This window comes from Sceloporus occidentalis, unplaced genomic scaffold (assembly GCF_023333645.1).
Source record: "Sceloporus occidentalis isolate IW3139 unplaced genomic scaffold, rSceOcc1.0.p SCAF_4, whole genome shotgun sequence".
NCBI classification, from domain to species: Eukaryota; Metazoa; Chordata; class Lepidosauria; order Squamata; family Phrynosomatidae; genus Sceloporus; species Sceloporus occidentalis.
In genome coordinates, this window is record NW_028316984.1 from 98,310,244 (window position 1) to 98,326,091 (window position 15,848).

At 41.5% G+C, this 15,848-nt stretch overlaps 2 protein-coding genes across 2 annotated transcripts in view; one reads left to right on the forward strand and one right to left on the reverse strand.

The window, feature by feature from the left end:
• The window catches only part of LOC149314394 (oxysterol-binding protein-related protein 5-like), a 642,611-nt gene that overhangs the window by 234,322 nt on the left and 392,441 nt on the right, over window positions 1-15,848 (reverse strand). The gene's annotated exons all lie outside the window — the stretch shown is intronic.
• LOC149314395 (uncharacterized protein F54H12.2-like) lies at window positions 3,047-4,357 on the forward strand. The gene has a single exon (XM_089523098.1). It carries the CDS (start codon window positions 3,047-3,049, stop codon window positions 4,355-4,357), a length of 1,311 nt encoding a protein of 436 aa, XP_089379224.1.

Here is a 15,848-nt window from a genome sequence, read left to right on the forward strand (position 1 = left end):
TTACGAAGCCTCTCTCGCTAACTCCTGCAGACCTGAAAACCCGTGCTGGTAAGAAAAAGACCACCGTGAAGGATTCCCCCGTGTTTGTTTTTTCAGCAGGCCAAGAGGCTGGGGCTAAAACCATGAGCTCGCCGGACGGGAGTATAGATGGCCTTGATAATGGATCTGACCTAGAGTGTGATTGCGGTTGTGATCTGAAAGCACTTTTCCCGAAGAGGGAAAGACCTCTGATTTCTGATCCAGAAGAGCTAGATGGCAGTGTGTTTAGTAAAGCAGCCCCACAGAAGATTGAGAGCTCGGTGGGAGAGCCTGACACAGCTGGATCGGCTAACCAATCACTCCTTGATGACCTGATGGAGGCTGCCTTGGGGGACAACTCTGAAAAGACAGATGCAGGTTATGACAGCTTACCGGTAAGAGTTTTTTGTATTGAGTGGCTGTTTTTTTTTTTAAAGAAAGAGAGAGGTGGGGGGTGCATTGCATGCAGAGGTTTTTTACTAAAAGATGTTTTAAATGTTTTTGCCAACAGGAGGCTGGTGTGCATGAAAGTGACGTGAAGAATCTTCAGTTCGGAAACTCTCAGAATGTAAACATATCCTGTGTTTCATGTGTTTCCTTCAAGCCTGAAGATTAGATATGCTCTGTGTAATTTGCAATAAAAATGGTTTGATCTATACCTGCGTGTTCATATTTACAGCAGCTGACAAAATGTCAGAACATGAAAAAATCCTAAAGAAAATATACTACGACCCTGAAGAAGTTGGAAGCTTTGGCGGTGTTCATCCCCTCTTTCTAGAGGCCAAAAAGCAGAACAAAACCATCCGGAAGGGGGAGGTTGTTGGATGGCTTTCCAAACAGGACAGTTATACACTACATAGGCCAGCCAGGGTCCGTTTTAAAAGAAACAAGACTGTTGTATCTAAAGTGGATTCTCAATGGCAGGCTGATTTAGTTGACATGCAACAATTTTCTAAGTATAATCGGGGTTACAAGTACATTTTAACCGTGATAGATATCCTTTCAAAATATGCCTGGGCTGTGGCTCTGAAGGATAAGTCAGGTAGAGAAGTGTCAGGAGCCTTTAATACTATTTTCTCAGAAAATAACAGAAAACCTGTTAAGTTACAGACAGATCGTGGCTCCGAGTTCTTAAACAAGCCTGTAAGTAGCCTTTTAAAACAACATGGGGTATATCACTTTGTCACCAATAATGAAGTTAAAGCTGCAGTTGTGGAGCGGTTTAACAGAACTTTAAAAACAAAAATGTGGAGGTACTTCACAGCCAATAACACCTTCACCTATATTGATGCCCTCCCATTGTTTATAAAAAGTTATAATCATAGTTTTCACCGTACTATCAAAGCAAGGCCTGTTGATGTCAATGATTCCAATGACCTAGCAGTGTGGAAAACAGTTTATGGGACCCCTGTCAAAAGAAAACAGGAAGTGCCAGTGCTCAGAAAAGGAGACCACGTTAGGATTTCTAAAAACAAGGGAATATTTGCTAAGGGCTATGAACAGAATTTTACTACAGAGGTATTCATTGTGGACCATGTCATCAGAAAAGCAGAAAGGCCTGTGTTTCTTCTGAAAGATTATGATGGTGAAACTGTGGTTGGCAGCTTTTATCCTGAAGAATTACAAAAGATTAACACTGCAGAGGACCAGGTATACAGGATTGAGAAAATTCTAGCTACAAAAGGGAAGGGTAGAAAGAAGCATTACCTAGTGAAATGGCTAGGATGGCCAAGCAAATTCAACAGTTGGGTTCTTGCTTCTGAAGTTGGCAAACCTGTGTAATAGCTGCTGGTGAAGAGGTGGAACAATGGGGGATGGTAGCTTTTATGTTGTACTTCCAAGTAATGCCTGTGCAGATGTTTTTCCAGAGAACACGATCTCAAGTTTTACTATCTCTGTCGCAAGACCTCTGGAGCTTCCTGGGGAGTGGGAGGTAGGCCTGGCCGAGATACAGTACCCTCATAGTTGGAACACTGTAACTTCTGATGTGTGGTTTGAAATTGCAAACGGGAAAAGGCGGTGGCGTTACCTTCTACAACGGGGCTATTATTCAAGTATCCCTGAACTACTTGCACACATGAATAGCCTTATAAAAACACACAATGATCCCCCAGAAGTGGTTCTGCGGTATGACCAAGTGTCCAGAAAGGTTTGGCTTGAAACAGATGGCACATACACACTGATGGTTGGTGCAGAATTATCCTACATATTAGGGCTGTTTCCCAACCATCATGTCAAAATCCTGCCTTTCGCAGCAGACATCACTGGGGGTTTCACCAGTTTATATGTTTACACAGATATTGTGGAGCACCAGATAGTTGGGGACGTCTATGTGCCTTTGCTACGCTGCGTACCTGTGCAAGGACAGAATAATGAGCGTGTCAATATTTGTTATGACAAGCCTCACTACATTCCTGTAAGCAAGCACCATGTTGACACCATCACTGTTGAGATAAAGACAGATCAGAACAAAAAAGTCCCATTTCGCTTTGGAAAGGTGATTGTGAAGCTTCACTTCCGGCCCAGGAGAACTCTGCATCTTTAAAAAAAAAAAAAAATGGTGATCGTAAAATCATATGGGGACCCAGCCCTTTACAGAAATTATTACAGAGCCCAGGCTGGAAATGGCCTTCCTGGATATCAGGGTGTCCCCCAAATGTATGGGGCAGGGCTTGGTGGGATTTTCAGAGGCCTTTTTCGAAAAGCTGTACCGCTTTTAAGAAGAGGCCTGGACATTATTAAACCTCACGCAAAAACAGCTTTTCGTAATATTGCCAAAGATGTTGCTGGCAAGGTGACTGAGGCAGTTCTAAATAGAGTGACACCTCCAAATCTGCAAGAAGGATCGGGCCTGATGTACATTAAAAGAAGGAAGGGGTTAAAAAGAAAAGCATCACAGGCGAGGCTGACAGGCCCTCCCCACCCCCTTAAAAGAAAAGTCCCACAAGAAAAGAAAACTCAGAAGCGGAGAGCTGTGCGAAAGCGACAGAGGGCTCTGGCTAAGAGGGACATCTTTTAAACCAGCATCATGGCCTTTATCCATTGTGGCTCTGAAGAGTGCACTAAATCTGAATTAGATTTATTCCACATTGGGCCTACTCAGACCAGTATTGAGAGAAGTGTGTTTATTGAGGTTCCCCCACTGACTGCTCTTACAGAATCTGCCCCACTTGACTTTTTCATTGCCGGGAATGGTGAGGACTATATGGATCTGAACAACACGCTCCTCTATTTGACCTGTAAAATAGTGAATGAAGATGGGTCAAACCTTGCAGAAGATGCCAAGGTAGGGCTGGTGAATTATCCAATAGCCTCCATTTTCAGTCAGGTTGATATTACTATAGCAGATCGTCTCGTCAGCCAGAGTAATAACTGTTATCCTTACCGATCATTCATTGAATCTGTGTTAAACTACAGCGATGACACTCTAGCAACTCAATTTTCTGCAGGCCTGTTTTATAAAGATACAGCTGGAGAGCATGAATCAGCTGAGCTGGATGGGGATAATGAAGGTTTTGTTAAAAGAGCAGCCCTGACGGCTGCAAGTAGAAAGATAGACTTGCTGGGCCATCTCCATGCTGACCTGTTTTTTCAAGAAAAGCTTTTGCTAAATGGCGTTGATGTGAAAATTAAACTCACCCGCAACAAAGATGCTTTCTGCTTAATGAGCGATGCTGCAGACAGGCAGTACAAACTGCAAATTCTATCAGCCTCCCTTTTTGTCAAAAAGGTGAGGGTGTCCCCTGGTGTCCGCCTGGGACACGCCGAAGGACTGTTGACTTCCAATGCCAAATATCCTGTGGATCGTGTGAGTATGAAAGTGTTCAGCATCCCGAGAGGCAGCCGCGTCTCTAATCAGGAGAACCTGTTTCTGGGACAATTACCTAAACAGGTGGTTATAGGCCTGGTGGACAATGATGCCTTTAGCGGTATTTACAACAAAAATCCGTTTAACTTTAAACATTATGATATTAATTTTGCGGCCCTTTACCTGGATGGAGAACAGAATCCAATGAAACCGTTTCAGCCCGATTTTCAAGAGGGAAACTGTGTGCGAGAGTATATGAGTTTGGTACAAACGGCGGGCAAGCATATGAAAGACAGGTCTCTTTTAATTAACCGTGAAGAATATGCAAGAGGTTACACACTTTTTGCATTTGACCTGACTCCAGATCAAGAAGGAGGTGACCACTACTCTTTGATTAAAACTGGAAACCTGAGGGCAGAGCTGCGTTTTGCCAGGCCCCTGCCAACCACTGTCAATATGGTTGTTTATGGAGTTTTTGACAATGTGATAGAAATAAATCAACGAAGAAATGTCTTGTTTGATTATATGTAACATGGATAGCCTGCAGTTAACCCGCATACTGACTTCTGACCCCTATACTCGGAAGAGCTTCTATGGAGTCTTCCCCTGTGACATGCTCCCCAGAAAGAAGCTGCTGCAAAGGCCCCTGAGCTTGGTCATAAACACCCATCCTCACAACCTTCCAGGAGAACATTGGCTTGCTATATACTTGACAGAAGAAAAAAATGGCGAATTTTTTGACTCCTACGGACACCCTCCAGACCACCCTCTGTTTCCTAAAACAATCATGAATTTTTTAAGAAAAAATGGCTACAAAACTGTGTTTCAGGGTCATCCAGTACAAGCCCCAGACTCTGTGGTTTGTGGATATCATTGTGTGTTTTTTCTGCAACAGCGCGGCAAGGGCCTGACATTTAAAAATATTCAAGACCTATATTCTCACAATTTGGAAAAAAACGATGAGATGGTTGTACAGTTTGTGAAAAAGAAGAAGAACTTGCCCGGGCTTGTCTCAGACATGTTCCAGACTACTCAGGGATGTGTATCCTGTAATGAATTTCACCACCGCATTTCCTAATAAACACACCCCCTCAGAGGGTTTTATTAAAACATAATCTGTGTCCTGGCTTTTATTTTCATTTTAAAAAAACACTCACAGACTATCAAATAGTTTAAAAAGAAGACTTTTATTTCTATTTCTTTTTCTAAAAAATAGCGGCGTTATAAAGTGAGCCAGGTACAAGCAGCATGCCGTTGTTTTTTAAAAGATCTGTGTGACAGTACAGGTGTAAGTGACAAAGAATCTTCAGGGTTCTTTAAACGGTTCAAAAGTTCTCTATTGGCAGTGTTACCCACCACAGAAGTTGGAGCGTTTATTTCAGCCATGGCCCTCAAAAAAACATCCCAGCCTTTGGGGAGGCGTTTGGTTGGTAAAGCATGAGGCTGTATTATACTTTTGACTAAGTCCAATATATTAGATCCAGTTACAGATTCTCCTTTATACACAAAGACGCCCTTGTCATCCCACGAAGAAACATTTTTGTTTTGACTCATTTTGTTTAGTAACAATCTTGCATTATTTTTGTACCTGACAGGCAGATTGTCCAACACTTCTTGAATCATGCCATCAGGGGAGTTCATCACAACTTCTTCAGAAGGGGATTCGGGTAGAAACAGATTTAAACTTTGTTTCTCTGCCTCCTTCTGTTTTACATGAGTTAGATATTTTTGGAGTAAAGCATCATAACGTCTGGCTTTCTCATATTCAGTTAAGTCGGTCCTACGTAGAATTGCCTGCATTTCAGTATCTAAGGAAGAGATTGCTGTAGTTCTGATGTTTTCATCTTTAGAAGCTGGGCCCTTTAATTGTTCTAGCTGATGGCTGGGGACCAAATACATTTTTTCAGCATATTCCATCACTGTTTAGTTAAAAGGCCTGTTATTAGAGGAACTGCGAAACTTAGCAGTGGCCCCAAAAAACCCCCAGACTGCTTCACAAGGTACTTCTTTTTTCTCAGGGACAATTTACTGTTACCCAGAGTTTTAATAAGGGTGCGTCTTTTTTTTAATACACGCACCTGCTGTGGGGATAAAGGAATGTTGCCTTTTAAAGTATTGAGGGCTATTTCTGAAATGGCTGCAACAAGGTCATCCGAAGCTGAACACAAAATGGCCTTTCTTTGACGAGGAGGCACTGTAATAAGCAGTTTTAAAAGTGCCAAGTTTCTCTTTACGCGACTGGACATGTTTCCCCATGGAGGAGCAGACAACAACAGAGCCCTGGATTGTTAAAACCGGGCCCTTTTGTGGTGGGAATGGTTTTTCTTCATTATATATACCACAGGCAAATCTGGAGGGAAAAGGCAAGTTCTTAGCCTGTAAGAATCAGGGGTGTTAGCATTCAGATCCAGCACTAAATACCCATGAGGTTTGTTTGTAGCATCAGCAAACACCTCCATGAAGAAATTGACATTTCCCGGATACATCTGTCGAGCCAAAGTAGCAATTTGTAATTTGTCCCGAGGATTTTTAAAGAGCACCATATATTTAGCGTTAAGGCTGATGGTCCGGCTACTTTTTCCTTTGCAAAAAATATTTTGGGTAATGAAAAATACACTCAGATTCCTATGATGTACAAATTGGGTGAAAACCCGCTCAAGATCTCTATTTTCAGAACCATGAATCATCAAATCATCTATAACCAAAAGATTTACTTTATTGGGGGGTAACAGTTCATCATCATCAAATTTATCAGGCATCCCCTGTACAAACTGAATAATAGGGTATTTACATTGGAGTTCTTTGTACAAATGTTGCCAACAACTGTAACACCAGACAATATTTTCAGGCATTTCTGAGAACACACTACCAGCATGATCCAGCATATTTTTTATAAAAAACGTCTTCCCACAGCCACTAGGTCCAGCGAGAATAGCTGAGAATGGGTGTTGCCAGCGTGTTTCCATTTTAGTAGCCATAAGGAAGTGTCCTAAATCCTTCAGTAATGACCCTTTTATCAAAAACAACTTTTTGTGTTTTTTTGAGATTTCTAGTGTGAAGTGTCCAATGCTGCTTATTTCTTACAATACCTGGCTGCTGTACCACAATTTCATGAGGTGTGGAACCTTTCTTGTCTGAGACGTAGGAGAATACCAGGTCTTTGAGACTGTCAAAATTAATTTTTTCACAGTTAGCGCTGTTCAATGTAATCCCCTTGACCTTCATGCAGGCTGTGCCGTTAGACAACTTATAACCGTAGGTCTTAGGCCCTGCTGACACAAACTCTGTAATGGTCTGATCTGCAGGAACCTCACTTGTGAGATCCCCGAGAAAATCTCCGAGAGGAGGGTCCCACTCTCCTTCCCGACTCACAAATATGACACTGTCTGTGTCATGGTACAAAACACGTCTCCCAAGCTTGTCTAAGAGTGCATAAAGTTCCAAACGTGCATAGGCCGTTGTAAAACAGGCAAGGAATTCGTTTTTTCTACCCGAGGTTGTCACCCGGTCGTCGGAATATTTCCAGGAGACACAAACAGCCTCATCGTCAACAAATTCAAACATTGAAACCTTGTAAGCATCAGAAAAAAGCAGCTGAAAGAATTCATCGGGGTCTCTCAACACCTGAGTGTGAGGGAGGTTTGTTCTCTGCCCAAACTTCCCCCACAAAGAATTTAAAAACAGCTTTGCAATCTGGCGCTTTGCAGGGTTCACAGCGATCTGATCTTTGCGCAAAAGCACCCCCTCCCTCATATGATATTCCTTTATATACTTGTTTTTGTCCTCATCGGTAACACACCAGTGAGGATAGCCTGAAGCTTCCTGCTTCTGTCGTAGGTGCATCTCGATGTATTTTGAAAACAACACAGAAGACCTGCGTGCAAAGTGCCATACCTCATAGATTTCCACAACCCTGTACCCCTTCTCTAGAGCCACATTTAACTCAACGGAGCACCACGTCCCCTTTAAGGCTCTTTGTTCATCTGTATGTTTGCACGGGTCCAACTGCCGCTGTTCTGCACAGGTTGAACACAGCACAAACATAAGTTTTCCAGAGATCCTGGAAGGCAAAACTGGAAAATAGAGTTTTCTGGGAGGAATAACTTTTGCCTTCACTATGCCAAAATAGTTTGTGACCGGTTCAAAGTCCTTATAAATGACTTTGGGATGCCCCAGAGGGTATTGTTTGGTTTTGTTAACATAAGGGTACAGGCTGGTGAAATCGTAGTATTTCACTGTCTCCCCACTTTTAGGTTTATAGTAGAGACAGATGGCATTTGTACGACCCCCAAAGAGAGCATCTCTGGGGTGTAGGGGTTCTGGAAGGCGGGATGAAGCAAGAAACGTTTGGAGTTTCACATCTGTTTTTACCATATTATCCCATTCGTGTTGCCAAATCGTTCTCAAATCAAAACCCCGGCTTTTGAGTTCAGCTGCTTTTTTCTGTGTGGAATTGTAGAGAAATTCATAAGATTTCCCCACCACAGGGTTTTTCTCCTGGGGAGGATAACACAGGACACATCCACGATAAAAGCAACCATTAAATTCAAAGGCTATTTTCCTATTACCTACAGCGGCATACCCGTCAAGAAAATAATCTCCAACTTTAACCTCTCCACCATTTAAGGCATGCTGAATCTCAAGCTTTTCCTCATGTTCAATATACAAAAGCCATTGAATAGACGGTGTGGAGTATCGCTTAAACTGATTGTGGTAATTTACAAAACTTGGAATTGCAATGGTGTTTTCTTGCAGAAACTTAAATCTATACATCGCAAGAGAGACACTTGCAAGGGTGGGGAATTGGAGGGGGTCTATAGCAAACCACTCCTCATATTCTTTTTTCCCTTTCTTCCCTTTCTTCCCTTTCTCCACTAACTTCTTTTCTTTTGTCAGTTCTACAATTTCATGCCTGTACTTGGTACAGGCCTCTACTAAAATTTCAACATCCTTTTTGCAGTAAAACACAAGCTCTTTCTGCATGTCAAAGATTTTATCCTGATTCTCTGAATACCATGCTAAAAAGGCTTCCTTTTCACCAGGCATCATATATTTTACACCAAAATCTTCAGCTGAGGGCATTGGGCCTACATAATCCCAATGCTCAGGTGTGTTAAAGTAATGGGGAAAATATCCCTTATAGCTCTCAAAGCCTAGAGCTTTGGGTAGTTTAGAGAGGGCCATAGGGAGGTGACTCAGGGAGTCAATAAATTTTATATTCAATTTTTCCACTGTAACAGAAATCAGTTTCCCACCCTGAGCGATAATTTTTACATCAAGTTTTTCTTTCACCAGCTGATTCAGCACCAGGTAACCATCATAACCCTTAGAGTTATGTGCTAAGAATGTGCAGTCAGAAAACTGGCGGTCTATAAATGTTGTAATAAAGTCAGATAAACATGTCTCCCCTTTAAATTCCCAACTTTTGCCAGCAAGGGGCCACTCATAATCTTCATCCTCATCATCGCTGTCATACTGCTTTTTAGCCCCTCTCTTATACCTCCGCTTTCTTTTGTTACCATTTTTAAAGCACTCTACAGTTTCCCCTGGAAATGCTTTTACAAAGCAGTAGTTAGGGACATGTACACCAGTTGCTTGGTGACACTCGAAATCGTAAAATAGATACTGTACAGAAACCTCAGGGGTTTTTAGGGGCTGCATGAAGCATTTATGTTCATCATCTTTTGTGATGAACCCCCAACAGACTGTGCACTGCCGGCCTTTACACTCTTCCTCATCATGGTAACTTTTCTGGTAATGCGAGCATTTAGGACAATAGCTCCTGCTTTCACAGCGTACCTTTCCCTCTGAGACCAGCTGCCTGTGTATTTTTAAGCACTCTTTAGACCTACAATTCAGCTTACAGTCAAAACACCTAGCCTGTTGATCTACCACAACCGCACAATCTTTTCTCAAGCAGAGGCGACAGAAATATAAGCAGGTGTGATTGTTATGGTTATATAGGCTCTGGCAAAATATGCAAAAATTTCGTACCCCGAATAAGGCTTTTACATTGATTACCCCATAGAAGTGTTCGTCATGCAGAAGCAGCGTGTATGTTTTTTGATATTGAGGGCCTTGGGTTTTAAACAGACTCCACCCCTTCTTAGAATAATGTGCCACATGAATATTAATTTTTAAGTGGTTTTCAGCATGTGAAATATCACTTAAGGTCACTTTTTTCTGATCGGACCAGCCAAGCTCCTTATACAGTTGCCTGGCTGCTGTCAGCAGTTTTGCATCTGTGGGAATCTTTTCACTCATGACAGCAATCAGGCCACCGCCAAAACAGAGGTTAGTGCCTGTATAATTTAAATCAACCAAATGTTTTCTTTTTCTGGCAACTATTTCACTAGAGGGGATGGAGCCTATTGATCTATGCCCTCCGCCCCCTGGGGGTTTCACAATCGTAATTATGAGACGAAAACTGGAATGGGCACAGATTTCCATGTTGCTTTGCAACAGGTTACTCAACTGTGATAGAAAATCCTCAGCATTTAAAAGGTCCTTACTTTTTTTAACAGAATACAGAGGATTTCTTAGGCCATCAGCCTCCAGTCTAATTTGAACACAATCTCCCAGACTAATTCGCTGGTTAAGATCGTCTAGAATATTTTGTATTGAGTTGTGTAATGCGTGTATAGCTTGCGTGTACGATGTTACATGCTCTAAGTTTCTGAATCGGAACTCCTCACCGATACGCACTGTACGATACAACCTGTGGGTCCACTGCCATGAGCGTACACGCTCTGCATACACGGCAGGGGGGCCCTCATCATCTGGGGAGCCTGGGATGTTTGCAGGTAGGGGCTGGCTCTCATCCCTGGATGATTCAGAAGACTCCAAATCATTCTGAGGTTCTGCACTGGAATAAGAAGGCTGGTTATTATCAGAAACAGAGTCACAGGGGTTTTGGTTCTCAGCCCTGGATGGGTCAGAGGCCACGGAAGAAGGGGTGCTGGAACAAGAAGGCTGGTTATTATCAACACTATGTTTAGTGTTTTTTACCAGGCTCCTCGAGTTCAGGCCCCCTTTACATTTCCTATTATTTTTCCGAGTGTGGAGTACTTTTTTTGATCTGTTAATCAGGGTGGTTACTCTTCTTCTCCAGTACAGTTTACCATTGGCAGGTTTCTTCCAGTACCCCGCCACCCTGCACCATTTACCATTCCGGCCTTTCTTGATCCTTGGTTGTAGTTTACCTCTGCCTATCTGCCGATGTTCAAGGGACCTGTCCACCATGTACTCGTTATATTTTTTAATACTCTCGTAAAAAGCATCCATATGAGCTTGTGTTACTGGATTGTCCCACATATAATTCAAATGGGCTTCATAGCCCTTGGCCCGTCTAAGGATCGCGCAACCTTTCGCTACCATTTTCTGCATCTCCACAAAGCAGGCCGATAACGTTGCAGCTTTCTTTCTGCGGGCTTCAAAGCGTTGTAAGAGATTTCCGTCAATCACCATCACCTGCTCATTATTTTTTGGCTTCTTAGAAGCCTGGGGTGTAGCATCGTGGGGTTCTTCTCTGTTACGTTTCAGAGATTTGTCTAAAAGCAAACAAAATAAGAAGTATTATAGCTCACTCACTCACTCATTACCCCCCCCAGCCCTTAAATACCACAACACACACACACACACACACACACACACACACTGTACCTCCACTTTTATTTGTTGTCACTGGAGTTTCAGGTGCCGCATTGCCTTCGTGGCTGCCTTCAGCAAACATCAATTCTGTAAAGAAAAGGCACTAATTTCAGAAAGAACAAACCCACAAAATAACACATTTAATGTTGTTAGCCCCCACCTCTAAATTTTTTTTTTGACCCACAAAGCAGTGCTAATATTGTTAAGCACAAATTTTACCTAATTCTTCATCTGTTGGGTGTGTCAGGTTTGGGGCCTGTGTTTTAGCCATCCCTCCTGTGCCCTGTGCAGTCTCCTCTGAAGGAACGTTTTGGACCTGTTTTTCCATGGCTTGCAGGGGCTATGAAGTACCAGCTGTGCCTGATGAACACAAACATGTTGAGACATGCCCACTAAACCCACCCCTCGCATATCAGAAAACCCCACAGAATTATACTGTTGAGACTGAGCTGCCACATTTCTGCTTCTGACAAGAAATGGAGAGGCAGACATTCAGCATTGTTCATGTTTACTTAAATCTAGTATGTGACCAAGTTCCAGATGAACAAATAGATGAAAAAATATACCACACTTTACAAAAATTGGCCAATTCAACTCAGAAGCACGTGGAAGAAAAAATGGAACCCTTAATAACACAGTTGGAAATTCCAAATATTTCTCGTGCTTGTGAAATAATCCATTTAGTTATGAGGTCTCAATTTTCTGATGGAAAAATCAACTGGGGAAGAATTGTGATGACTCTCTTATTTGGAGGTTTTATTGCCAAAAAGCTGAAGACCAGAGGTGTGCCTCTCACAACAGGAAATGTACAGCAAATTACCAATTGCATTGCCGGCTATTTGATAATGGAGAAACACATCTGGATGAAGGAAAATGGCAGCTGGGTAAGTTTAACACATATTCTTTAGGAAACCCTATGGAACCAGTGATCAATTGAGAAAAATGTGTTGCCCTAACAGTTTTTTTCTTTTCATTATTTCAGGAAAACGGCTTAATAATGACGCATGAAGTTACACCCAGAAATATGAGAACAGCTGTTTTTAACCGTCTGTACAATATTTTATATCTAAAGTGGTTGTTATTTCCGGCATAAGCTCTTGTATGCTAATGTCCTATAACAAAGCTATCCACCCAATAAAATCTTTTGAAATTACCTAGTCACCATCAATTCCTAACCCCTACACACACACAAAGCAATGCTCAAAGCAATGGTAGTTAACAGGCTTATTTAAGAAAAACTGGCAAAAAAAAAGTTTTAAACAGAATAAAAAGATTTCCAAATGGGCACTTATTTGAGAAAAACCAAAAAAAAAGAGCTTTTAAAACAGGCACATTAGACAATTTAAAACCTAAAAAAGAACTTTTTGGGGGAAAATGGCAAAAAGAAGTTTTCCAAATAGGCTTATTTAACAATTAAATGAACTTTTAGCACCAACAAGCCAAAAGTTAACAATACAAAAGGCTGTAACTCTGCTGCGTATGAGTAATCAGCTCTTGACCATAAACCCATTAACACCTCTGGAGCTTTGTTTTCTACCCCCATCAAATCTTCCCCACAAAGTCTCCAGAATACTCTTTAAAAAAAAGCTTATAAAGCATTTTAAACCTTGTTTCACAAAAAGAGAGCTTTTTAAAATAATATTTGACAAAATTTTTAAAAATGTACCAAGCACATGTTTTGCATGTGGAAACAGGGGCCAGACTTTTTAATACACATCTTTCTTAATCCCATCAAACATACCCAGCAGTAAGCAAAGCAAAGTTTTTTTAAAAAAGGCTTCTAAAGCATTTTAAACCTTGTTTCATAAATACCAAAAAGAGCTTTGTTAAAAATATATATTTAACAAAAAAAAAATTTAAAACAGTGCTGAGCACATGTTTCCAAGTGAAACCATTTGCCAGACATTTTAAAAACCCGTATATCCTAATCCACACATTTCTACTTTCAGTAAGCTTTGAAAAGTATTTTTTAAAAAGGCTTCTAAAACATTTGTAGCACATGTAAAATTTCTTTCTAACAGAACTACATGCTAACAATTAAAAACATTTAACAGGAAAATGCATAAATACCAATGTTTTTATGGCCCAAAGCCCCAGATTTTAGATGAAGTCCATGGAAAAAGAGAAAGCCTCATGTTATGCTTGTAATTTTAAAGCTGCTCAGTTTTCCCCCCCAAATTAATGGACATTCATCAAATATTTATTCTTTAGTGAGGGAAAAGGCCCACAACAGCCCATTTTGAATAAAGTTTAAAAATGGGGAAAAGGCAATAGTTATAAAGGCCTTCTTTTAAAAAACAATGCTATGGAATATACAGGAAAAAACTTACCAAGAACCAGAGAGTCTCACACAGGTATGGCAGCCAGAAAAGGACAGACCCCCTTCGCTGCAGAACTTTTATACGTCAGGTAACCAGTCTGTGATTGGCTCTTGAGACCTGCCCCCACCCACCCCTAAGAAAAAGGGTAGGTTGGATCTATCCCCCCTCCCCCAAAAGGTGGTCCTTGGAGGTGGATCTATGACCCAAAGGTGGTCCTTGGGGGTGGATCTATGTCCCTCCACCCCCCCTAAGGTGGTCCTTGGGGGTGGATCTATGACCCAAAGGTGGTCCTTGGGGGTGGATCTATGTCCCTCCATCCCCCTAAGGTGGCCCCCCACCCCTAAGGTGTACATGTTGCAGGGCACATAGCCATGTGGTAAGCCACCCCCCTCCCCTTTTCTCTTTTTAAAAAACTTTTTGCAGAGGGCCCCACCAGGGAAATATAGTGTCTGTTTAAAACTTCAACCATGCTTTTTGTTTCTGTGTTTAGGAGACATTGGGAGGGGGCCTTGGGGGGTTGCAAAAAATGATTTTCAACCCTCTACATTATTTAAGAGCCATCCTGATTTCTGCTTTTTGTTTGAAGTGGGGGGGTTGGAGAGGTAGCTGTACAGCTTAATTGTAAGAATCTCTCCTTTGCTTTATTTCTGTTTTTAGGCTAAGGAGGGTCAGGAAGTTTGGAGGGTTTCTGTAAGAAGGCTTCCCCCCACCCCCTCTTCATTGTTTAATTTAAAGAGCCATCTCCACCCTCCACCCCTCCATTTTGTATCCCCCACACCACCAAAGCCTCATGTTTTCTAGGGAGATTGAGTGGTGCATGAATACTGATACCCCCCTCCCCCCATTGTAAATACTCATTATGAGCCAGCTCTAGAGTAGTCACTTTTTTGAAAAGAAAATCACAAACACCTTTTTTAAAATAAACTCTTTTTTATTTTATAACCTTTTAACAAACATTTTTAAAAAATATCAAAGCAGCCAACAGTTTTCAAACAAACTTCTAGTCAGTCTTTATGGATCAGATGGTCTGTTAATAGTTGTTAGAAATGTTTTATAAGATCTATTTTTAATCACTTTTAACACATGCTCCAAAATAGGCTTATCCCTGGGTTTCAAAATGTTATTTAATTCCTTCAGTGAATTTTCAGATCTCTCTACTTTAGTTACAAGTTGCAAGATTTGGTCTACAGTCTCATTTGTTATCAATAGGCCATTGAAACTGTAAGCTACAAGAATATATACGTGTAACACGTTTTTAAAATCTATTTGCCCACATAACCAGCTCAGTTTTCTACACAGATAACGTTTTGACCACAACAGACAGTCATGGGAATTTTGAGCAGGGGCAGAGATTACACAGGCAACACAGGATTCATAGCGATATTGCTGCAAACAATGGGTGATGATTCCATAACACACGGCTCTGATTGTTGACCGCATGAGAACTTTCAATTCTCTGGGAGAAAAATTTAATGGTTCTTTTGGAACATCTAGTCCAAGAATTTCAGCCATGACCACAGGGCTAGGTTGAGCTGTAGACATCTCGACGAAATCCTAAAAAAGAAAAAAGATAGATTACCTTTAAAATGCATTTTTAAAACACACACACTTAATACCAAAATCCCCTTCTAAAAGATGACTTACTGGAATATCATTCCAGCCAATGCTTGCAAACCTCCACAGAGCTATAGGTAATGTGTTGCCTCCACATGCTTCAGCACACTTCTCTGCAGAACTGCTACTGGCCTGAGGTTGCTAAAATATAAAGAAAATAGTCTTTTTTTTGTTTTTTTAGAGGAGAGGTGGGGAGCCGACTTTGTAAGGCTAGTCAAAACCCTTTAAAAATAAAAAAAACCCACTTTTTTACCTGCATTACAGCTGGTTCTGCTGAAACGGCATCCACCAGGCGGTTCCATGCTTTGCAAATCTCATCAGCTTCTTCGCTAGCCAGGTCAGCATAGGTAGAAAGCCCATCATCTGAACTATTGCTAGGATAACGCTTTCTGCTTTTTGGCTTCACATCCCCTGTTTCTTGCTCTGTAGAGTTTGCA

Excerpts from the sequence above, each read along its gene's own strand:
- LOC149314395 (XM_089523098.1), top strand. The coding sequence starts at position 3,047 with ATGGCCTTTATCCATTGTGGCTCTGAAGAGTGCACTAAATCTGAATTA.